This window comes from Aplidium turbinatum, chromosome 7, assembly GCF_918807975.1.
Source record: "Aplidium turbinatum chromosome 7, kaAplTurb1.1, whole genome shotgun sequence".
Taxonomy (NCBI): Eukaryota; Metazoa; Chordata; class Ascidiacea; order Aplousobranchia; family Polyclinidae; genus Aplidium; species Aplidium turbinatum.
In genome coordinates this window covers 21,045,740-21,070,033 of record NC_137478.1, presented here as the reverse complement: position 1 = coordinate 21,070,033, position 24,294 = coordinate 21,045,740, and the positions used below count along the sequence as shown (strand labels likewise).

General features: G+C 37.6%; 1 protein-coding gene across 1 annotated transcript; it reads left to right on the top strand.

Annotated features, from left to right (window-relative positions):
- Window positions 1-1,623: 1,623 nt before the first annotated feature.
- LOC145774405 (casein kinase I-like) lies at window positions 1,624-22,868 on the top strand. Its single transcript, XM_082585654.1, has 11 exons — window positions 1,624-1,956; window positions 3,105-3,145; window positions 5,830-5,899; window positions 6,145-6,293; window positions 6,439-6,673; window positions 7,824-7,909; window positions 8,668-8,752; window positions 10,716-10,864; window positions 13,860-13,916; window positions 14,740-14,855; window positions 18,921-22,868. The coding sequence occupies exons 1-11, from the start codon at window positions 1,749-1,751 to the stop codon at window positions 18,970-18,972; spliced, it is 1,248 nt and encodes a 415-aa protein (XP_082441780.1). The 5' UTR covers window positions 1,624-1,748; the 3' UTR covers window positions 18,973-22,868.
- Window positions 22,869-24,294: the final 1,426 nt, after the last annotated feature.

The following is a 24,294-nucleotide window of genomic DNA, read 5'->3' as shown; positions in this document are numbered from 1 at the left end:
CTTATTACCTTGATTAACATTCTTTTGGTTATGTTGTTTTTTGATTTTTGAAGTGTTGGTGCCAAAATGTTTTTGTTAAGTAAAATAAATGTTAATTGAAAATATGTTGCTATTTGTCTGGTTATACAAGGCAGAAATTGCAATTAAATAGTGATAAACCATGGAAATATCACATTTTGGCTATTATCTCAAAAAATAAAAGGTTTAGACCCATAGTTCCTCTTGAAGTGATATATAAACTTGGCTATTCTGAGTGTTTTGACACTAATTTTAGCTCTTCACGACATTTGTAGTCAGAGTTAGACCGAATTTGCGAAATTGGGCCGATTGCCATGGAAACGGGCCGTGGGGCTTGCTAAAACGACAAAATTTTTCAAAAATTTTTTTGTTATTCTTTTAGTTAGACCATTTGGCATTAGAAAATTGCTAACCAAAGATAACCTTTTTTAGTGTTACCGGTACTCCCTACTATAACAATAAAGTAATGCCATCATTCGTTAGCTTAATTTAGGTCTAGCTCATACACGTGTAGCTCTCTAACATTAAAAGTTTTCTACACATTCTACTGCAGTGAACATGCTACAAGCAAAACTAATGATTAGAGTTTAGAAAAAGTATGATTTTCCAACATCAACTTTGACATGGTCACAAACTCAGAGTTGCCACAAATGCGATGGTTTAAAACTTTCTCGAGGTTTGCAAATGTTGCCATAGCATATCTAAAATTTATGTTTTTGTGTTAAAAAAAAAATTCAAATCTTATCTTGATCCGTTAAAAAACCGAAAAATCCTGGTCTGGATCCTGTTCTTATACACCTCCGCTACTTGCATATAAAGTCTTTGTGGACAGTGTTAATGATAACACATCCCAGCTGGGTTTTTTTTTTGGTCATTTGTTGGTCATTGGCCGAGTTTTTAGCAAAATGTCCGAAAAAGTATATAGTAAATTCGGTCAATAGTCAATTCGGTCAAAATGACAGGACAAAGTTTCAATGTTTCACTGAGAAACACGACAACGTTTCTCAGCGAAACTTAATGTTGTAGCTAGTCAGGAAGTGCAAATTTTTGGTTTGTATCAGCTACTTGAAAGGAAATATTTATCAGAAAAAAATGACCGAAATAAATAAAAAATAACCGAATTTTTTCAAGTCATTTCGGAGAAATGACCGAAAAAAACCCAGCATCTCAGATACCATGAAAATGACATGCTTTGGAGCAAAATGGTTTGAACACCTGGTTAATATAATTAAAAAGTAAAGAGCCTAAAATGTATATAGATACTAAATTCATGCTTATGCTCACCAGTTTCAAAAACTAAACTGCCTTCATCTTCAGTGTTGTCAACGCTTTGTTTTCAAAATGTTAGCTGGACATGAGTAGTGCTCTTTATTAGAATGGCATGCTTTGTTCAAGGCTTTCAAGCAATGATATCGATGAAGCTCTAAAATACCGTACCCTATTTGAAAGTTTTGTGTGAAGTTTATTTTATTAAATGAAGTTGTTAACTACAGTTGATTTTACTATTGTTTTATAAGTTTAGATTATTTTTGTAACATATTTGTGCATACCATTTCATTGCTACTGTTCTGAACATTTTTTTGTTTCTTTATTTTAGGATTTTATTACATTAAACTTTACACATGTTGTTTGCGTGAAACAATTGAAGACATTTTTATTTAAGGCAAGTTATGGCTGGACTTTAACAAGCTGAGACACACAAAAAATAGTTATACTGGTAACCTACAAACATGCAAGGCAAAGGAAATGGAGGTGATCGACGAGATCGTGGAGCTGCTGGAACAAATCGCGGAGATCGTGCTCTGGGAAGACCTAGTCATTCAGATACAAGCCGTCGAGGCACCAGTAGCACACCAAGTTCTGGAATGTTAATGGTTGGTCCAAATTTTCGTGTTGGAAAAAAAATTGGTTGTGGAAACTTTGGAGAGTTACGATTAGGTCAGTTGTTTCTTCTATTTTTTATTCAAGGTTATATTCAAATTATTCAGGTGTTAAAGATTCATTTAGTCAGACTTAACTTTTCCTGTAATGGATTGAATTTTATTTTCTATTCTCCATATTATATATAATATCAAAGAATGTAAAAACTGTTTGAACACTGCTTGTTTTTTAATGCAAACGTAAAAAAAGAATTGATTTAAACAAAAATTAATTGATAAAACTCTGTTTTTCATGCAATATTGAAGCAATATAATCGGGTCTGCTACTATTCGGTGAGTCCGATTCGGTGAGTTCCTAACCTCTAACCCTAACCCCTATCCCCTAACCCTAAAACGGCAATGATAATTAGGCTACGGTACCCGATAATTTAAAAAAAAAAAATGAAAAAATTCCCCGTTAAGGGATCGGACTCACCGAATCGGACTCACCGAAACGGGCCATTCCGATATAATCAATATAATCAGTAATTATGAACAAATTTTTTTTTAACTTTGCAAACAAGACAAAATTTTTAACCATTATATTTGATCCAATCCTAAAATTTCCTACAGGTGTGCTGTGAAAACATCTTACCAGAGAGTTTGATGTACATTGCTTTAAAGTATTTATATATTTAATTGCAATAATGAAAATCTGCATGCCCTATAAGTGTTACTTTTTTGTAAAGAAATTAAAATATCACTTAATTGATATTTATTGCCTTTATTTACTTTTGTCATGCCCTGTTTAAGTTAATTATATCAAACACTGACTTATTGCCGTTTATTTTTTAATGCCATTAGCCAATTCGAGTGCTTTCTTCAATCCATTTGTGTCTTCATTAATGACCAGTTGGGAGCAGCTGACTAGACGACCAATTGGTCTTTTGCTGCTCCTGGTTAATCAGATTGAATTTGTTAACACTGAATGTACTTATGCGTTCCTCTATGTTCATGAACTGTTTGTTATTGTGAGGTAAGCTTATTCATTGTGTATCGTATCGTACTATTATATATAATATATAGAATCTGATTGGCAAATAAAGTTATTTCTCTCTCTCTCATACGTTTATGGATCTAGTTAGTAGTTAGTCAAATTAGTATAATTACACAGGTTAACAGTATTTTGCTTTTGAATAATTTTTTTGTAAATCTTGTTTTTTTTAGGAAAGAATCTATACAATAATGAACATGTCGCAATAAAGCTGGTAAGAAAGAATATTGTACTTTTTGTGCTACACCATTTAAGATACTAAAGAGATAGCCTACTCTATATAATTGTTATACTTGTGGTTTGAAGAGTTTTTCATTGTTTGTTTTGAGGAGATGAAATGTAGAATAGAGATGTTTAGAAATAAAACTTGAATGCGGCTGTTCACTAGGCATTTGGTTAAATAGGATGATGATACGTTATCTTCTTCTTCAACAGATTGATCATGTTTGATCAGCTGTGATCTCCCTAATGAACTGCCTCCATTTTGTTCTGTCTTTTGTTTTTATTAGTGTTTCCGGCATGCTTTTTATTCCTGTAATTTGCTTGATATTGTCAAAATATTTCATTTTTTGTCGTCCTTTTGTTCGTTTGCCTTGCACCATCCCAGTCAACATTGAATTTTCCAACGAGTTGCTTCTTGCTATGTGTCCGAAATATCTCAACTTTCTGAGGTTAATGTTGTTAATCAGACTCCATTTATCGTTTATTTGTTGGGAAACAAATTCATTTGTTTTTCTTTCCATCCAGCTGATGCGTAATAGTCTTCTGTGACACCACGTTTCAAAACTTTTTAACTTTTTAATGTCACGTTTTTTGCATGTCCAAATTTCACATCCATATGTGGCAATTGGGAAAACGAGAGTTTGCAGCAATCTTAATTTTGTGTTTTTACCAATTGACCTCTGTTTCCACACCGTTGTAAGTGATGTCACAGCTGTTTTTGCCATAACAATTCGCCTTCTAATTCCCTTGCTATCATCATAAGTGTCAGTTATGACACTGCCAAGATAGCAGAGATTACTTACACTTTCAACAACATTACCACCAATGTATAAGTTTGGACAAATTTCATCCTTTTTACTTATGGCCATCACTTTTGTTTTTGTGGGATGTAATTGCAAACCATATTCTTCACTTCTTGACTTGACCCTATTCAAAAGTTCTTGCAGTTCCGTTACACTTCCACCGACCAACACTATGTCGTCAGCATATCGAAAGTTGGTTACCATTTTTCCTCCAATTTTCACAGAACCATCAAAATTCTCCAAAACTTTTCTCATTATGTGTTCAGTATATAGATTAAAAAGATATGGTGACAATATGCATCCCTGTCTGACACCTTTTCCAATGGAAAACCACTCGGTGAGGTCATTTCCAGTTCTTACTGCTGCTTTTTGAGCAGTATACAGGCTTCGCATTAAATTGATCAGATGTGTAGGAAAGCCATAACCTTTCAGAATTGTCCACAATTGTTGGTGCTTCACTAAATCAAAAGCCTTTCGATAGTCTAGAAAACATAAATGAGTTGAAAGGTTGCGTTCTCTTCGTTTCTCTATCAGCATTTTAATATTGAATATTGCGTGTTTTGTTCCTTTGCGGGGTCTATAACCAGCCTGTTCAGGAGCTAATTCGTGTTCAATTTTGTTTTCTAGTCTTTTTTTAATTATTGTTGACATTACCTTGCTGGCATGACTAATTAAAGCAATTGTTCGGTAGTTGCTGCATTCCGTTATATCGCCTTTTTTTGGTAATAATGGGACAAATATTGACTTTACCCAATCATCTGGCCAAATGTTGGTTTCCCATATTCTGATTCAAAGTTTATGAATTGTTCTTACTGCATTTTCTCCAATATATTTCAATAATTCGATGGGTGTATCATCAGATCCGGGACTTTTTTGTTTTTAATAGTGTTTAAAGCATTTTCTACTTCACTCAGCAGTGGTCGTGGCTCTGTATCATTTTCATCTTTGCATTGTGTAATTGGATTTGTTTGTACATTATCGATAGGGTCTTTTTCTTTGTATATAATTCTTCGCAATATTCTTTCCATCTCTTTTTTACCTCATCTTTCTGCCACAAAACTTCACCATCTTTACTTTTTATGTTGTCTAGCTTTGGTTTGAACTTATTGGTTAGCCTATGCTTTTTACCGCTTGGTATAAATCGCGACATGAGTTATTTGATGCGTGTTTTTCGATTTTACAACATTGTTGTTCTATATTGTCTCGTGTGCTAATTTAACTGAACTATCACAAGAATTATTATTTCAACCATATTAAAACCTTGTTTCAATCTATCCATTTAACTTACACCTGGCTTGAATATAGCTCTACTGTCCATACGACTAATGAAAGAAACGTTGTGTAGTACCGTAGTATGTAGACTACATTGAATGAGTTTTTTAATATGCAGTCAAGTTCCCTGCCTGATGGAACAGATTTTATAAAACCGCGTCTCATCTTTGTGGGTCTGCTACTATTCGGTGAGTCCGATTCGGCGAGTCTGATTCGGTGAGTTCCTAACCCCTAACCCCGAACCCCTAACCCTAAAACGGCAATGATAATTAGGCTATGGTACACAATAATTGAAAAAATCCCTCGTTAAGGGATTGGACTCACCGAAACGGGCCATTCCGCATCTTTGTGCATGAATAGCACCGCTGTTAAAAGAATAATTCTCGCAAAGTTGGACCCATTAGTGCTACTGCTCAGTGCTCACCTTACTTTATAACAATGTTATACATTTATCATTAGCACTGTATCTCAACCACTGCTCATAATCCACCTATGTTGCAGACCTGTGCACAAAGATAGATGTTTTGTTGAAGTTTTATCTTTTTGAGGTTTGTTTTCTAATTTTCAATGACATGCTCACCTGAGTGCTTTCACTTTTCAGGAGCCAATGAAATCCCGAGCTCCACAGCTACATTTGGAGTACAGATACTACAAGCAATTAGGAAATACTGGTTAGAAAATTAACATCATAAATTTGAAAGCGAAAATGTTTTGAATGCCACTTGAGTTGTTATTGGAAGCAGAAGAGTTTTTTAACTTTTTAGTTTTAAGATGTCATTGTAGTTTGAAAAGATAAGCTAGCGCTAGACTAGTCGTTTTGATTTGCAATAAAACATCTTAAACTATGTAATAAAACATTAATTTTTCAACACTTAGGAAGTAGGTACCGGTACAGACGATATATTTTGTGTTGCAGAAGGAATACCTCAAGTGTTTTATTTTGGACCATGTGGAAAATACAATGCCATGGTCATGGAGCTGCTAGGGCCAAGCCTAGAAGACATGTTTGACCTCTGTGATAGAACTTTTTCATTGAAGACTGTTCTTATGATAGCCATTCAGTTGGTGAGATTTTGAAGCAGATATTTGCCTTCTAAATAGTTATTTACAGTGGATTGAACTAACAGTATTTTTGTCGATATTTTAATAGCAATGAAAGATGGAATGTCACTACTCACTTTCTTTCATGCGAATTCTTGTGAATTTTCAGATAACAAGAATAGAATACGTTCATTCCAAACACCTCATTTATCGCGATGTAAAGCCTGAGAATTTCTTAACCGGCAGAATTGGCACTCCTAACCAAAATACTGTTAATATCATTGACTATGGGTTAGCCAAGGAATACATAGACCCCGAAACAAAGAAGCACATTCCTTACCGTGAGCACAAGAGCCTTACCGGAACCGCTCGCTACATGAGCATCAATACTCACTTGGGAAAAGGTATCTGCTATGCTGATTATTATGTTTCTACAATGTGTGGAGTGGATGTTTCACACTGTACTGTGCATCATGTTAGATTTTGTATATGAGTTTTCTTTAATGATTAGTTGATTACGTACAGAGAACTGTACGGTTTTTAAGAAGTTATAAATTGTGGACCGACTTTTTTAAATAATGTTGCAAAAAAATTGGTTTGTATTTTTAATTGCTTGATATATGAAAAAAGTGGTATTTTGGTGACATACTGATGACGATTAAATGAAATTTCGCCAATCAGACACTACTAAATTTTCGGGAGCCTTAATTCAACCCCGCGTAGCAATGTTTCCAAGCTTTTACTGGTAGGCTACCAGAGAACAGCCAGTCTCGCCACCCAAGACATACAAACCTTCTGCTCAGTTGCTTGACTGAGAATTCTACAGTCACTGACGTTGTGTACACGTTTTTTAGGTGCAGACAGTTAGGTGCCTGCCAAATAGGTGCGCGCACTGTGTTGCCCGGTTCTGTGGGTGCTATTTGGTGCATTAAATTACACCCATAATTATTTATCAGAAATGCTTGATATGCGAAAATTCTCCCCGCTCTCCCCGTTATCTCATATAACTTGGTGGCTACAATTAGCAAATAAGTGTTTTTTTAAAATCGTTTTCGTTTCGATTCGAAATGCATTTCGAATGCTCCCCCCCCCCCTGATAAAATCTTGCGTACGCCACTGTCTGCAGTATTACCAATAAGCACCTAGGTAAAGAAATAATCTGTAGTGGGAATAGCACCTAAATGACCGGGCGCATCACCTAAATATCCTGACGCCATAGTGTGTGCGCCTATTTGGCAGGCACCTAACTGTCCGCACCTTAAAGACGTGCTCCGTTAATGTTGTGCACTTTTTATGCATTTAGTTTTTGCTTGCATTGAGAAGACATACTTCACCCACTCACATCGATACTCGACTTAAAATTGCTACGTCACATGCTCGTTTCGCCTTAATTACGTCTCAAATCATATGCCATCGTGTGTGACGTATGTTTGCTTGAAGCGTCACTCAGACCTGTCGTTAAATCTTGATTGGCCATAAAAGTTTTCCGTTATAGCTGTGATCAAGTTTATGGTTCATCTTGAACTATAATTTTTACGATTGGTCTTTCATCAGAGCAAAGCCGAAGAGACGATCTGGAAGCACTGGGTCACATGTTCATGTATTTCCTGCGTGGAAGTTTGCCTTGGCAAGGATTGAAGGTACCGTAGTAGTTGAATCATGTCGGCGTTTGTAGTCGTTAAATCACGCCAAATGACATCACCATATAGTGATCTTCATTCTTCATGCGTGTTTGTAGTTTTCCATGTTGGACCAATCCAGTGTTGTTTTGTATGTTAAAATTTATAGTAAAGAGATACCCTATTGAAAATGTTTCGTTTCTTGTTGGATACAAAATTGCAGTGCATTGATATTCATGGTTGCGTTATCTCAATGAGCTCAAACGTTGTCTCAGTCATCACGCTTATGATTTGTTAAATTCATTTTGCTCATAAACTCACCAAAAAGCGAAAACATTGCTGGTCTTATTCAAAGTTTAGTAAAGAAATAGCTGATTTTGATTTTTGAAATAAGTCACGATTCTCTTATCATGTTATGGAAAATATTGAGGCTTGGAGATCGAAAGTTGATCTGATAGTTAAGTCAATTACATTAACCGATTGTTCCCTTTAAGTAGATAGCTAGGCTGGGTTCACAGTATCAATAAAAGTTTTCACCTATTAATTCTGACTTGTGTATTATAGCTAAATATATCTACCGAAACTTTTGCGCTGGAAAGTACCGTAACAAGGTTGCTTTTGGAATCCAGTTGTTTTTTCCAGATAGAAAATTAGTTATTTTTACTTTGATTTAATGTCTATGGACGTTAAACCAACGCAGAAAAGATCTGACTTGCTGAGTGGTGTCGTTGCAAGGAAAACTGCATGCGGTTTATTGTGACGATTATTCTCCATCGCAGGCTGACACATTGAAAGAGAGATATCAAAAAATCGGCGACACAAAACGTTCCACTCCCATCGAAGTCCTTTGTGAAAACCACCCAGGTATGGACTGTCCAATTTTTCCATCTTGTTATTTTCTGCATGCAGCATTTAATAAGCGATTTTAAGCGGCTGCAATACAGTTCTAACCTCACTGGACAACACTATCTGAGAGGACAATAAACAAAAAAATGTTGTTTTCCATCTATCATCAATCATCATTTGCCATCATCTGTGGAAACACAACATTCAGAAATCTTATATGTTGCTGGATAACAAAAGTACGGCATTTCTCGCCAGAGATCTTGTTAAACAATGTTAAACTTCTTGAATTTTTAATATCTTAAGGTAGCATGGCTTGGGGCTTGGCGTCACCAGAAGAACCTCAAATACCGGTACTTTTAAAAAACAAACCGTTTTCACAGCACTGCAGTTTGTGGTGCCCATCCGATATGAAGTGACTGGTAGACCATCCAGCCATCTTCTTATATGCAACATAAGGTGAACGGTAATGAAAGCCATATTTCCTCACTAGGAGACATAGGAGATTATCGATTTTACTTATGATTGCATTTCGAAACAATACTTTCTTGTTTTTCGCAATATTGACCTTACACACTTAGGGCACATTGGGACATAGACTAGATTCTGGGTTAACAAAATTAAAAACGCCACTACTCCCTCCCTTGTTATATTCAATCACAGCATAGCAACCTTGTGTAGGTTTGATTAATCTTTTGTGTACAAGTCATGTTACCGTGGCACAGGCTTCAATAGACAGTTTGCACCATTGGGTAGGCTGACTTACACATTTTTTCTGATTAGTTACGTGATTGGACGTTCTCGCCACACTGAAAATATATTCAACCGTATCTAGGAAAAAAAACTGACAATTAGAGATTAAATTTTGCTACAAACTGAAGCTACAAGCAAATTTCGAAACGAAATAGCACAACTTGACACTAGACACAAGAACAACAAGTCAACGTTAGGCCACTTAGCGAGAAACAGACCACACGAGACGTGACAGATAAGCAGAAAACTCAAACAAACTTTTTAGAAAAGGCGTTGTGAAACGAACGATTTGCAAGCATGCGTTTGCCTATTCAACCAGGAATTATTCCTAACTTTTCACATTAATTAATTTTCTTTTTGGGACTAAAAATAACGTTAAGCCCTATTTTGTCGCTCAGTTTGATAGGTTTGTGTGCAAAAAAGTTAACTCTCGACCAAACCTTTATTATTCTTATATAACATTCCTACTGGCACTTTGTCTACATTCTGTCAATAAACCCATTGCGACAAACTTTGGGAAGGTTAAAGATCTCATCTGAGAATGTTATCCATTACTTTTATATCGTTCAAATTAACACCAACCTACAAAAGTTTTGGCACTGTTTTGCATAATCTGCTGTATGTGACTATGTGCCAATATAGAAACTGCACCCAGCAAGGAAAATCAGCCTTTTTTTACTATGATTCAACGTCTGCTGTCCTTTAATGATTGTAAAAATGACGGGTTTTGCTTGTTGGTTAAAGCTCACAATATTTTTTGCAGCAGGTCGCTTGTATGTTTTTGCTTGTTTAATAAACATAGTAGAATATACCGACCAGGCACCGAACACACTCTGACAAGGCTGTTTGCAAGTAGTACACTTGTAAGTCTGTTGCATTTGGCCAGGTATGGTGAGTTGTGAGTACGTTTGTCTCTCTAGCTAGGGAGTAGGGACTACAAAGGGAAAACACACAAATTCCTCTTGAAACTGTTTGGTGCCCAGTCAACACACCATTGCACTCATGGTAGGAAATTTTTATGTTGTGAAGGCAAACCTTCAAGCCATGGCCATGGTGTGACAGTCGGTGCTACATCCATCAAATCTCTCTTGAAAATATCTCTCCAGTTATTGTGTAACCGTTTGGTGACGTTGTATTAGTGTGATAGGGCAGCTTTTTTGTGCTTTTGTTGCGTTTCAATCACATTCAAACAACGTTAGAATAACGTTCTATCACGGACTTTGTGTTGCAGAGGAAATGGCAACATACCTAAGATACGTCCGTCACCTGGACTTCTTTGAAACACCCGACTACGATTATTTGAGAAAACTTTTTTCGGATTTATACGACAAGAAGGGCTACCCTCACGACTTGGTGTTCGACTGGTCTGGAAAACCAATGGTAAGTTCTTCTTTTTTGAACCCTTTTTTCTATTTGAACCTATCCCAAGAGTCGAGGTGCTCTGCCTTTTATCACCCTTGAGCAGCGGCGGTGATTCTGGCTAGATGGAAAGTTAAAAGTAGGCTGCAGTGTTTTTCTGTCGCATGTTGTTGTGGCTGGGTGGCGTAATGTACATTGCGCAGTGCTCTTGGTTTCCAGCCGTCAATCTGTACAGTAGTTCGACACTATGTAAGAAAAACTTCTCGTTTCTATCTTGCGTGTAATAATTGCTGTTGGTAGGAGTATTTGCTATCGAAACGAGGCTAAGGAAAAGCTACTGACTAGCCCATAGCCCACCCTGGCTAAGGTCGTAGTGACGTAGTCTTTATGACAACAATCCCGTTTTCACTCAATGATTTCGTAATGGGAGTGTGGGATCACCATTTTCAGCTTTACGAAAGTCGACTTCCGTCAAATTTTGTTTTTCATTATTCTTTTCAGGCACGTGTCTTTAATTACAAAAGTTCTTGTTTAATTGACGTGTTCAACCGTGTACTTGTTAAAACGAAAAGTCGCAACTTTTCTGAAAACCTTGGGTTGGTTTAACTGAATCAATTGCTCTGCGATAAGGAGCAAACGAAGGAACTGCTTCACATTTTCAATTTCTTCTGCTTTGGGAAAATAGGTGTTTTAAGAAATACATTTCTATTCTGCACCAGAAACGGAGAAAGTTTATTTATATTGTCGTAACACATGGCTTAATGCGTCATTTTTTCTTTGTAGTGCAAGTATTTTAGCTTTCACTGTACGTGCACTATTTTATCCGAAGGCAATCTAAATAACAAGAGACGCGTTTTTTCATATTGGTCAGAAATGATGAGATAGTTAACTTTCATTTTAAATCTTACAATTTCTCTAGCAAAAACCAATTTAGGCAAAATTTCAAACTAGCTTGTTTACTAGTAGGCTACCATAGTTCCTTTTCAAATTAGAAAAAATTCCCATGCTATAATTATCTTCAGAAAACATCATGACATCACGATCAAGATTTCAGTTGATTTTCTTAGCTTTAATAAACTTAATTTTGCCACTTGTGTCATAACTAGGTCACAACTTGCGTGTCTTCATGAGCAGTGGATCACACTACCCAGCTAGCAAATTTTGTCCTTTTTGCATGGATTCAACTTCTGCAGACGTTGAATCAATGTGAAAAGGACTGGAATGACCAAACGCGGTCATCTCATGCTTCCGCAACATCACGCCACTTTTTCATAGACGTGACGTCATCACGGCGTAAGCGCCATTTTCAAACTTGTATTGTTGTGTCTTATCGACATGCAGGCTTGTCACCTGAAAGATTCTTTGCCATTGCTTGCAGAACTTACTTTCTGCACAACATCAGATGTTTTCGGCGTTGCCTTTCATCTGTCGTGCTTACCAATGGACTCAGCTGTTTGTTCTGCAGCCCTTCGCTTCCGTTGACCTTCTGTCAACTGTTTTCGGTTTGTTACCCAGTCTGCTGATTTATGACTTGATTTGATTCTAGAAAGTTTTGAGGCTGCTAACCAGATGTGACGCTGTATAGTGTATATGCTATGCTTTACATTTATGTAGAATACATGATAATCACATCATTGTGTATTCATGGTAACAAGGCATCTATAATGCCAAGTTGCCTAGCATAAACTACATAGTGAAGTGAAGGCAATATTATTTTTTGAGTCGAAAACTCTTCAGGAGCCTGTCATCAGAGTGAAGTCAACCTCTATGTGGTGAGGTATTTATACCATAGATAGAAGGAACAAGAATGAAGAAAAAACATGAAACTTTGGCTGATCTTTGTGAAGTAATGCCATGCTAACAAAGGAGTTTTAAAGCATAAACGAATTCTTTTTGGCGGCCTAAGTCCGAATTATGGAGAGGTCTGGACGAGGTTTAATGAATATTGCTTCTCGTGCAACTTTCTGCAACCTTGCAGCACTTTTTTTTTCTAACGACAAGCTTTTAAAAGAGCCAGACAAAAAGTACTGCAGCTTCGAGCAATGAAAAACCTTTTCGCCGTACTCAAGAATGGTGTTGACTGTTAGGTTAAATATGGACAACCTGGGGTGGTAAAAGAACAGGCCTCCATGCTCAAATGAAAAAAATAATTCGGTTACTAAGACTACATTTTATCTTTTACAGTAGTTTGAACCCAAGAAATGTTATCACATATGGCGGGATCACCACATGTTATCACATTTTTACCAAGCGTGCAGCCACAAACTGTTTTTCGTAAAATGAAATTTTTTTTACTTAGTCGGTATTTGAGGCCATCAAATAATAACTTGTGACGTAACGTAATACATTTTATGGTTGTCATTGTAATAAATCAATTAATAAATTAACTATGGCTTCTACAAGCGGATGTTATTACTCTTATCTTGAGCAAGTTTTGTTCCGTGTGTGTGCTCATTTTATTGCTAAATAGCGTTTGTTTACGTTTAATTGACGTGATATTGACACCGATTAAGGTGTGATATAATGTACACAGCTGCGTCTTTGTACACCAGCACTAATCCTATCTGCATTGTAAGACCCATGACATAGACACAACGATGGCACAGCGCTATACAACAAGGCACACACAGACTGAATCGTTTGTGGCATAATTTCAGAGCTATGATACTACGTCATTTGATCTGGAGATGGCGTTTTTATTTAGCTTCGTTTACGTTTTATTTGATTTCTAAACTCTTTTCATTAACAAACTGTTCTATCTGTTTAACTACAATAGCGACTAATCAATCTTTTTATCACCATCAATAATGATTCGATGAATTGAGATGAGTTCAACCATGAAACAACTTGTCATTGTTTTAAAACAAGATTAGTATAAAAAAATAAGCGGAGTTCATTTAACCCAAAGGGTAATGTCATCTAGCAAGGTTAGTACTTTTAACATTGAATGGCGTCGCTGACTTTGATTGAAGACTTTCATCTGATTCACTGGAGATACAAACTTATTGCATTTCAGCTCTCAACTCCACAAAGCCACTCGGATGTCACAAAGCATCATGCTGCTCCACAGAAGGTTGGTTTATTGTGGCTTGGAGCGGTTTTGTACTAGGCAACCGCCATGGGCGCTTTGTTTTTGTAATAACAAACGTTGATGAACAGCAATCGCTCGTTGCCTTCAGGCATGTTAAATATGTCGCTGTCTCAATCTCAACCGTTGGAAATTATTTGCTTCTATCTTCTGATACAAAGTAGATGATTTTATGATGATTACTGTTGAACTTCTGCCACTTTACCATTTTTTTTTCTTTAGTTTGAATGATGCGTCTCTGTTCGTTGTAATCAGCCTGATTTTACTCAGTTGCTAAGCCTTACCGCGCAGACAGAATGGCCCGTTTCGGTGAGTCCGATTCGGTGAGTCCGATTCGGTGAGTCCGATCCCTATTCGGTGACTTTTTCAATTTTTTTTTAAATTATCGGGTACCGTAGCCTAATTATCATTGCCGTTTTAGGGTTAGGAGTTAGAGGTTAGGAACTCACCGAATCGGACTCACCGAATAGTAGCAGACCCCCGCGCAGAGGTTGACAGACAAGAGTATCTTCAGGCTTCACTGTTATCATCATCATCATTTACAGCTTGTAGTAGCCCACTGCTGAGCGAAGGCTTACTTAAAATTAAAAAATATGAAAAAGGAATTTTCCTGCAAATGCAAAGCCGTTCAGTGTTCTCTGCACGAGAGCAATTTCTATTCAAACATTTGTAAGATATAACATGTCCCTTAAGTTTCATGAAGTACAATTATTTTCAAGTTCGTTTTTTGTGTGTTGATCAGTCATCGCGTTTACGTTTTGGTTTCTGCCTAGAATCGTAATTATCCGATCCCTCTTTTACATCTTAGAAAGGAGATAATTATCCTCATCAAGGAGATGGCCGTGTGGATGATAGCGGACCTGTTCATTCAAATGCTCCCATCACTCCTCAGCATCCGGACGTGGATGTCATCACAGAAACCAAGTCAGTATTTTTTAAAAACATCTTTCTGCCTTCACTCATTCTTTGGCCGAATGTTATTTTTGTGATTTTTGTTTAAATGATGTAGTATAGTTGCTCTTTGTCATTGTTAAATTAGAAGTAACTCGTCATGCTGTTAGCATAATTGGAATTATACTGTGGCACTTTTTTTATATCATGCACAAAATGGAAGTCTTTCAAACCTCCCCGGCCACTCCAAGTTCTCATAATAAAACCACCTGTTATGAATCGTTGTGATTGTGGTATTGGTGGCCACAACCCAGACAGCAAAATTGTTCATTTTCACATTGATTCAACGTCTGCATGTAAAAATGACATATTTTGCTGTCTGGGAAACGATCTAACGTCTGTACGAAGGTCATTGTCGTCGTAATGTCGGTACCAAACAAAACAGCAATGCAGATGCAGCATCGTGACCACTTATAGTAATGCCACTCATTGAACGTCTTCATCTGACTTGTAATCTATGTTTGAGGACATTATTCATTGATTTTTGGCTTCTGTAAAGGTAAAAGGCCTGCATTTTTGATTATTTGAGATCATGCGTGTTGTTTGCTAGCAAATTATCTGTGCTTGTCTCAGCCAGCGAAAAGTCAGTTTGCATCGTTTTAACGTCCAGCAACAAAAATGACAGCTTGCGCAAGATGAATTATACTGGCCGGGTTATGAAAAAAATCGGTTGCGCAGCTGCATCAGTGTTGAAAGCCAGTCTTGCAAGCCAAGAACACGTAGTTCGGTTTTCAGTAAGGGGTTGGACAATTTCCGGCAGCGTGTTCGATTCCTGTTGCACGCACTTCCAACAGACGTGTATTTGATGATACTTACTCTTTACGCCTTTGTGTGATGTTTCTTTGCAAAAAGCAGGTTGTGGTTCTAACTTCTTAGTGTAAAGTTGCGTGACTTTAGTCAGTTTTTTTGCTGTTATTGTGACTGCAAGTAGCACTCCTTCCTCAAAGTTTATCCTGTTAGTTGCTGGCATATCTCAATTAGGGTTTTTAATTTCCCGTTCTGTTATTTTATTAAAATCGGGAAGCCAGGAATCCCCGCAACGGAGAAAGGTCGTTTTTCTCAACTGAGGCTGGTTGAATGATCAGTACAACTTGAACAGTACCTCAAGTTCGCTCGGTTATTTTCCATTAGCTTCCAGCAAGCACATCTTTTGCTTGATGATTTTACGTGTGTAGATCATGATGAGTCCGCAATCTTTCGAAAAATCTATTGCTTTTTTGACTCTTGTTAAGCGATTTCATTTTCTCCGCTTCATCGTGGCTTTCTGCTGCAAATCTGTCATTGGCTCCAAACAAACCCCTGGCGACATCATCAGTGTTATCATGTTCTGCCAACACATTCGGCTTTGAAGATATCGCGGCAGACTGACCCGATCCCGGTTTTCAAATCCTAATCCCAATGTCACAAGCAAGACACATCGGTGCAGTTGCTAAATAGCCGTAGTAGCCAAAACAGTCGTGAAGTACCAATGCTTTATTCTTATAGGCATTTTGGTCATGACCTACTGCACAATTCTGGCATAATCATTATTTTAGAACAGGACATCTTTTCCCGGCCGACCTGCTGCCGGACAACTGGTCACGGCTGAGTAATCTTAAAACTTCTAACTCCAATAGCGGTTGATTGCTGATGTTTTAATATTGTATTATACTATTGATGAAAAATATTCCTTGTTGATTAAAAGAAAAAGCCGCCTCCGAATCTAAACCTCAAAAATGACGAGTAATAAACGTTTATGCGTTTATTTCTCGAGTAGACATGGCATGTCATCAATCGTACGTACATCAACATTGGTGTTAGTTGCTCAGGCTAGTTTTGTTGGTCGAAAATCCGGCTCCAGGTGTTCTGACCGGCTTGAGTAGCCTATAACGCAAAGAACGTACAACTTACATTCGCTTTGATGTGGACCGCATAAAACACTGGGGTATAACATTTCATGAAGGAAAATAGGAAATGCCCATAGAATGATGTCATGAATAAAGAAACAATTTTTCCAGAATTTCATAGCATGGATTGCAGAGAAAGACAGTAATTTCGTCGTCCAAACAATTTCTTAGTTTTTATAGAAAAACTACAAACAAAAGAAGGGTCATCGCTCACAAAATCGAGCTTTGCTAATGTGTCAAATTATTTTTATTGTGTTTTTTTTACGTCCAATCTAGAAAATGCATGATAATGTTTGGCACGGTAACATTATTTCGACGTAAAAATGCGAACGTCATCCGCCAGTAAAAAAGTTTTTGCATGCCTGGTAGCTTTCAGACTTGCGGTTGCAGCTGATGTTCGTTTTTTTTCTGCTTTTTTTTACCAGAATAGCTTGTTATGAATGCCTAGCCAGAGGTATGCCTAAAAATGTCGGTTTGCATTGTGCTAGTCATAAATCGAAAATGACCGTTGACGGGAAATTAAATCACGCAATGTTTGTGTACATAAGAGGTATAAGGAAAAATATCGACCAACAAAACTAGCCTGAGCAACTAACATCAATGTTGATGTACGATTGTACGTACGTTTGATGACATGCCATATTTACTCGATTGCAAAACGTGCGCATAAACGTTTATTACTCGTCATTTTTAAGGTTTAGATTCGGAGGCGGCTATTATTTTTGATCAATAAGAAATGTTTTTCATCAATAGTACAATATTAAAAACATCAGCAATCAACCGGTATTAAAGTTAGAAGTGTTACTCTGTTGCTGTTTTCTAAAATAGGTCATCAGATGTCCAAGGTTTGAGTCAAACAAACCATGGGCTATGATAAGAAAGCGCCGGATTAGTAAGGAATCAGCGTCAAGTCGTGTAGTGTTGAGATGTACCCGGTAGTGAAATGCCCTGGCGGCAGGTCGGCTGGGGAAGGATGTCGTGTACTCTCATTATTCATATAATGCAAAGAAATTTATTATCCCCGAGCATAGGGCATGCACTCAGTTGCACAACTTTGCTTAGCAGTGATAATGTTGTTAGCCTCGGATCAAAATCAGGGTTTATTTGTTCTGTTTGTGGTATGCATGGCTTTGAATATTACTGCAAAGGGCCGATCCATAAGGTAAAGCCTCTGTTGCAAGATAGGCATCAAATGAATGGTCTGACGAAGTGCTTGTTGAAGACAAGCAGGACCTTGCAGTGTTCCCTTAGTGTTCCCAGCGTACGTTTCTTCTTTTTTGTCTCTCACTGATTTTCCGCTTATGGAGATGACAATGCGCCACGTAGCTCGATCTGCCTACCTTGTTTGTGCCTCGTTTAGTGCGGTGTGAGTGCTGGGCATGTTTTCTCAAAAATTCTGTGCCGGTCTCGTGTTGTATCTTGAACAGTTTTCAAAACCAAGAAATGCGGAAGTGGTTAGCCTCTCATGTTCCCTGTAGGTAGAGGGTCCTGGTCTCACGCGCATGGACTAAGTTTGGTCTGAGCAAGAGTTTTATTAACTTAGCTTTGAATACAGCCTGACATTTCGCCTCTGCCACAAGCGAGAGATGTATGACAGATTCTGCTGTCACTTCCAAGTGACACTGACAGTGTATTGAAGAGTAGATACTTGAAGGTTTGAGCTGGCATGGATTTTTTGATCAAGCACTTTTACCCAGACAACAAATCAACCGTTTTTTACATTGATTTAACGTCTGCAGAAAATTGTTGATTTGCTGTCTTGGTAACCATAAACCAGGAAAGGAGTGATTGAGTAATATTATTTGGGAACCCATCCAATTGAATTGATTGCAGAATAAGGACGAGTATGAGAGACAGTGGCTATAATCTTTCACTGCTGATCTCAAAATAACGTTTGAGATCTTGCGCAATCCTTCTGAATAGACGTCGAAACGATATAAAATCGTCAACTTTTTCTCCCTATGCAACAAGTTGTAAGGGACATCGCTCCTTGAATGAAACATTCTTAAATTGGTTTTTAATAGGAAGCTCACATTGATTGAGCGTAACTCCAACTTTAAAACTTGTGTTGTGCTTGTTGAATTAACGTCACTTGATGAAAATTTGACGTTAAAACAACGACTGTTTCCAATTACAATGCTTTCCTTTTCAGATGCTGCTGTTTCAAAAGAAGGAAAAAGCGTCGTAGTTCAACTCATCGATAGAGGTCGCCCTATCCACGCTATCTTTGATTAAATATTATTTCTTTCTTCTGGCAAGCAAGCACAGCCACTCCCAATCAAAACTACTTTTTATAGACCTTTTAAACGACAGCGAAAGTGCCACACAGTGGATTTTTGTTTCCAAAGTCCGCTAACATCTCAATTGACAGAATTTCTTCTATTTTTTTTCTCTCGTGGCGTCATTTGTGAAATGATTGACCTTATCCGGAATTAAGCTTTTTTGTTTTGGCGTTTCATTCGCGTTATTCTGTTGTCTCTCGCTCGTGAATTCTGCCGCAAAAAAGTAAGTTCTTCTCAGAAGAGATAAAAGAAGCATTTCCAACTGTGATGCCCCAACACCATGGACAAGGTAACAACATTGTTGTCTTTCGTGAGAATCTTTGCTCTCAATATCACTGAACTCACTTAATGAAAGATACGTGCATGCCAGCTTAGGGGAAGCATTGTTTTTGTCTATCTTGTAAAATCAATCTTGTTTGACACGTACTCAACATGTGAGGACGTTGAATTAGTCTACACAGGTGGATTTTACAAGAAATGCAACGCTTATGTGACGCTGCCCACAAAACGTGATGCTGTATGGAGTTTGACAGAATTTAAACGCAGCCGACTTCAGAATAACTGAGTATTTTAAGGCACGTTTACACTATTTGGTTCAACTGATTTATGGGTTTTTCAACCTTAAAGTTTTAGCTTTGTCGCACAAAGTCTGCTTTCTTCGTCAACAAATCAATCCTTTCTCATGTTGAATCAACGTCTACATTGAATCAACTCGAAAAAGAACTGATTTGCTGGCTGAGTCGGTGTGATTTCAGAGAAGAAAGTTATAATGTTGTGTTTTAAAAGCAGCATTAATTTACGTCACTTAAACGCAATTGCAACGACTCTGGACGCTGTTGTCAAGCTCAAGCATTTATTCCCAGCTAACAAACTCGACCCTTTTGACATTGCTTTAACATCTGCAGACGTTCAATCAATGTAAAAAGGACAAATTTGTTGTCCTAGATTTGAAATTGTTGCTTGACTACAAACATGCTCTTTTACAAATGACCACTTTTTATGTTGTTCGCACATTTTGTGTTCTTTTTATGACCTAGTCTGATGTTTGATCGCGTTTGCATGTTAACTTACCCAGACAGCAAATCAATTGTTTTTTACATTGGTTTAACGTCTGCAGACGTTAAATCAATGTAAAAAACGGTTGATTTTCTGACCGGATAATGGCAACATACAATATAAACAAATGATAATGGCAATACACATTATAAACGAACGTGAAAACCCTTGTCGTCGACTGCTGTGACCGTTTGAGATGATTTTCAATTTATATTGTTAGATTTTCATCAGTTTAACGTCCGAAAACGTTATAATGTAGTTTCAAAGAAAAATTTTATAAACGCAACGTTTCTTGATACCGAGATCTCTATACTCGGTAAGATTTTCTGCCTGATGTTCTGGAATGACATTACCGAGTATTTACGATTTGCTGTTGTTGTGTCTATGTGTGTTACAATTTCTCTGCTTTTTTGCTGGGACATAGCGCGTCGTGTTATTCATAAGTTATCTCCATTTTAGCCAAATGCTGTAATAAGAATCGATTTTCCGAAACCGTTTGATGGTTGAAGACTGAAGTGCAACGTTCTCTTTTCCATCACACTGGACTGTCTTTAGCTAGTGGGTAGTTTGTTACTTTAATATAGAGATGCATTTGGTAATAGCCAAATGGCGACGCCGAAATCCAAGCAAGCAAAGTTGATCTTTTTACATTGATTTTGCAGATGTACACTAGAATCAATGTAAAAGGACAGATTTTGCTATTTTGGGTGTTCAGCTCTAATACTATGAATCAACGTATATATTTCACCTGACTGGCTGCACTTCAATCCCAGACAGCAAAATCCGTCTGCAGACGTTGAATCAATGTAAAAATGGCCGATTTTACTATCTGGGATGTCGTCATCAACGTTTCAGATGTGTCTAAGTTATTCAGTCGTTATTTTTGCGTCAGTGAATGTTCATATGTTGTTATAAAGTGTTTAAATATGCGAAGGTTGAATGCCTTAGTCATCATACAAGTTTGAAATCAACTCATAACCCAAATCCACGTCAAAATCCCTGACGACGTGGTTATGACATTTTGAATAAAAATCGATTTTCTTTATGCTTTCTCAACAGCTCACTTTTATCGGAAAAGAATTTTACAGTGATTCAACGCAGTTAAACGTTACATCATGGTAGTAAAGCTACTGTTATACTTCATTTGGTTATGAAGAAAGGGATGTCTGAAGTGGCCTTTTGATTATGATGTGTTTGAAGCATATTTACAATGTTTCTATACATAACGTCTAACTGCCTGAAGGTCTCGTTTCAAAAATGTGATTTCTGGAATTTTTGTTTTCAAAGGATGCATTAATTTGTTCTAAACATGCTGGCGAGAGTTTTTATTGTTTAGCGAGTACGATGTTATCACACGTTAAACTAACGCATAAGCACTGATTATTGTACCTGAGACCCCCGTGTGAAAGTTATGCAAGCCAAAACCATGGAAAACTCTCGAAAGAAGTCTAAGCCAAATCCTCGAAAACTGATAATGTTAAATTGTAAAAGGTTTCATCTCGGCCGTTTTGCAGGAAACGCAGTCCATTGCGCACATCCCCGGAAAAAAGAATGACTAAGGTTCAATCTCCAGAGGTTGAACCTTACTATAACTTGGCCACCCACACAACCCATCAATGTACCTCCAGCGAATACAGTGAAATAGTTAATAATTCGACTGCACTGGCACTGCTTTCCATCACAACGATTGGGTGACATAGTTTTTACAGGATTTTCGTGTCTTTGTTTGAAAAGTTTGCTGCACATTTAAATTCCTGACGAGTTGGTAATGAAAAGATTTTTCATCTTCAATCCACTGTACGATCGCCAACTAAGGCAGTTGCTGCCACGTACTGGTGTGGTCTCATTTTAATGTAGTGGAAACTTTGTACCAGATTCTCTCGCATCTAAAACACGAAGTCTCATAATGAAATCATTTTTGAATAGCTTTAGAAACCGCACCATCTTGTACATACGCAACAAATGGCCAAATTATCACTTCTTGCGTTGATGAAATAGCAGTGAGTCTGTTATAGCGATTTCATTGAAATAGCATTTCAGCAACATTTTCATAAAGTTGTCCTGCATATGTGAAAAAGATTTATATATGTTAGTATGTTTAACATGTATCGAAATCTACCGGGTTAAGTTAAACTGAGTAATTTCATTGTTTCTTGCTAATCAACAGTTTTTAGTGCAGTGTTTTGCTACCAACAATCTTTGTGCAGAAATCAACTATCCGGGCAACCCTGTTTTGACCCTCTCAGCCATGCTTGTAGTTCACACGTAGATTCCACATTTATAGGCGTCAATCGCTCGCAAATCGTTTACTGTTCGAAAATTTTTTCGCTTGCATCGTCTTTTTAAATGCCTCCTGCCCAGCCTCCCAGACAGCAAAATCCGTCATTTTTACATCATGCATGCAGTCATGCAGCGTCCGCAGACGTTAAATCAATGTAAAAATTACGGATTTTGCTGTCTGGGGTTAGCTCATGATTGTGGGATTATTAATCGTTTTCCTATTGTCAAGTGATGCTGTTAATTAGATTGACTAAACAAGGCTCAGTAGATGGCAATTCACTCAACTTTATTTCGCGAAAGGACGCGGCTTTCTTTTTATGTCACTGAGATACTGTCGGTTTACTTTTGATTTTACGCCGCTTTTTTCTTGGCCGCTAGACGATGCTGTTCAGCTGCTATATATATACATTGTTTTTCCTTGAAGTGACGCAATGTCCAACGGATTTACAAACTGGTGGTTATTGAATAAACTTAAGCGTTGGCACAAACTGTGTGTACCGAGTGAAGGATTCCATGAGAAACAAAAAAGCGCATAATCTTCGAATTTGATCGAGCTCATTAAGTAACCACGCAGAGAAGTGGCATCCAAGTGAAATCTGTCCTTTTTTACTTTGATTCAACATCTGCAAAAAAGACTGAATTGCCACCTGGGAGAATTCAATCTCTAATTCCAGTTGGTTACTTGTGTGATAGCTCTCGATGTTTGGCAACAACAATTGAGCACGTCCACAGGTTTCGCTATCACAAGACACGAAACAGAAAGTCTCCTATTTCGGGATTTTTCTCTATTTTGCAGTGACGTTCAGTGGCTTAAACCATTGGGAAAGCAACTTGGAAATATGCTGCAGCAAGGTAGTAGGCACGAAGGGCGTAACCGTCGGGCGAAGCCCGAAGGCAACACTTCCAGCGGGGGGTCTGGGGGGCCTCCCCCAGAAAATTTTGAAAAACTCTTCCAATTTGGTGCGCTCTGAGAGCATTTCCAAAACAAAATCTTCGGACTTTCCCAGTCCGAGGATAAAGATTTAATCAGTCAATCAAACTGGGACTAGTCTAGAATGTTGGCTGCGTTTTTAGACTGAGCACAAAAACTTATTGTCAATGTCATCTGTAAGCATTTAAGACATGCATTGGACTGGTGCACTAGTAAAGAGCAAATAATTAGCATATAAATTAAGCTAGTCCATTCTTGAAGAACACAAGTAAATTTGCTCTGAACTTGTGATGTCAGTCTATTGACCCAAAAGAATTTAAAAAACACTTGTGCTGTTTCAGTAGCCTACTGGTTGGTTAATGTACCCTTTGGAATTGCATGTTTTATTGTAGAATCTATGTTTTTTTTGGTAAGAGAACCAGCTTTATGTTCAGCGTACTCAGTAGCCTATAGTTACAAGCGCGCAAATCACTCATGCGTAGAGGTTGTATTCCTTTCGTCTGAAACCAACGAGATGCTGAAACCAAAAGCAGCCGCTATGAGATACGCATGACGTCACTGGGAAAGCACAACTAACCATACCATAACCATAACACATCTGATTGGCTAAGCAGCTGGTGACGTTTTGCAAAACGATTGAGGATTGGATAAAACGAAGGCGTTTTTTGACATTTTTGAACCTGGGAAAGCAACTTTGAAAGTTGATTTCCCTGGAGCTTCAGTGATGGTTTCTGACAAAAGCGTTTGTGTTAATTGGCATTTATAGGCAAGACATGCGGTTTGGTGAGGACTTAGACTACTCACAAGCGTTACGAGTAATTCTAGTCACGAACACAGTAATTTTCAAGTTAAAATAGACTTGATAAAAATAATAAGAATTTAAACCTAGAATTCAGTCATTATATTTTGCATAGTTTTCGCTCAGGTAAGCACTGCTTTCCTTGCTTTCCCTCACCGATCGCCACTGCTATTTTGAC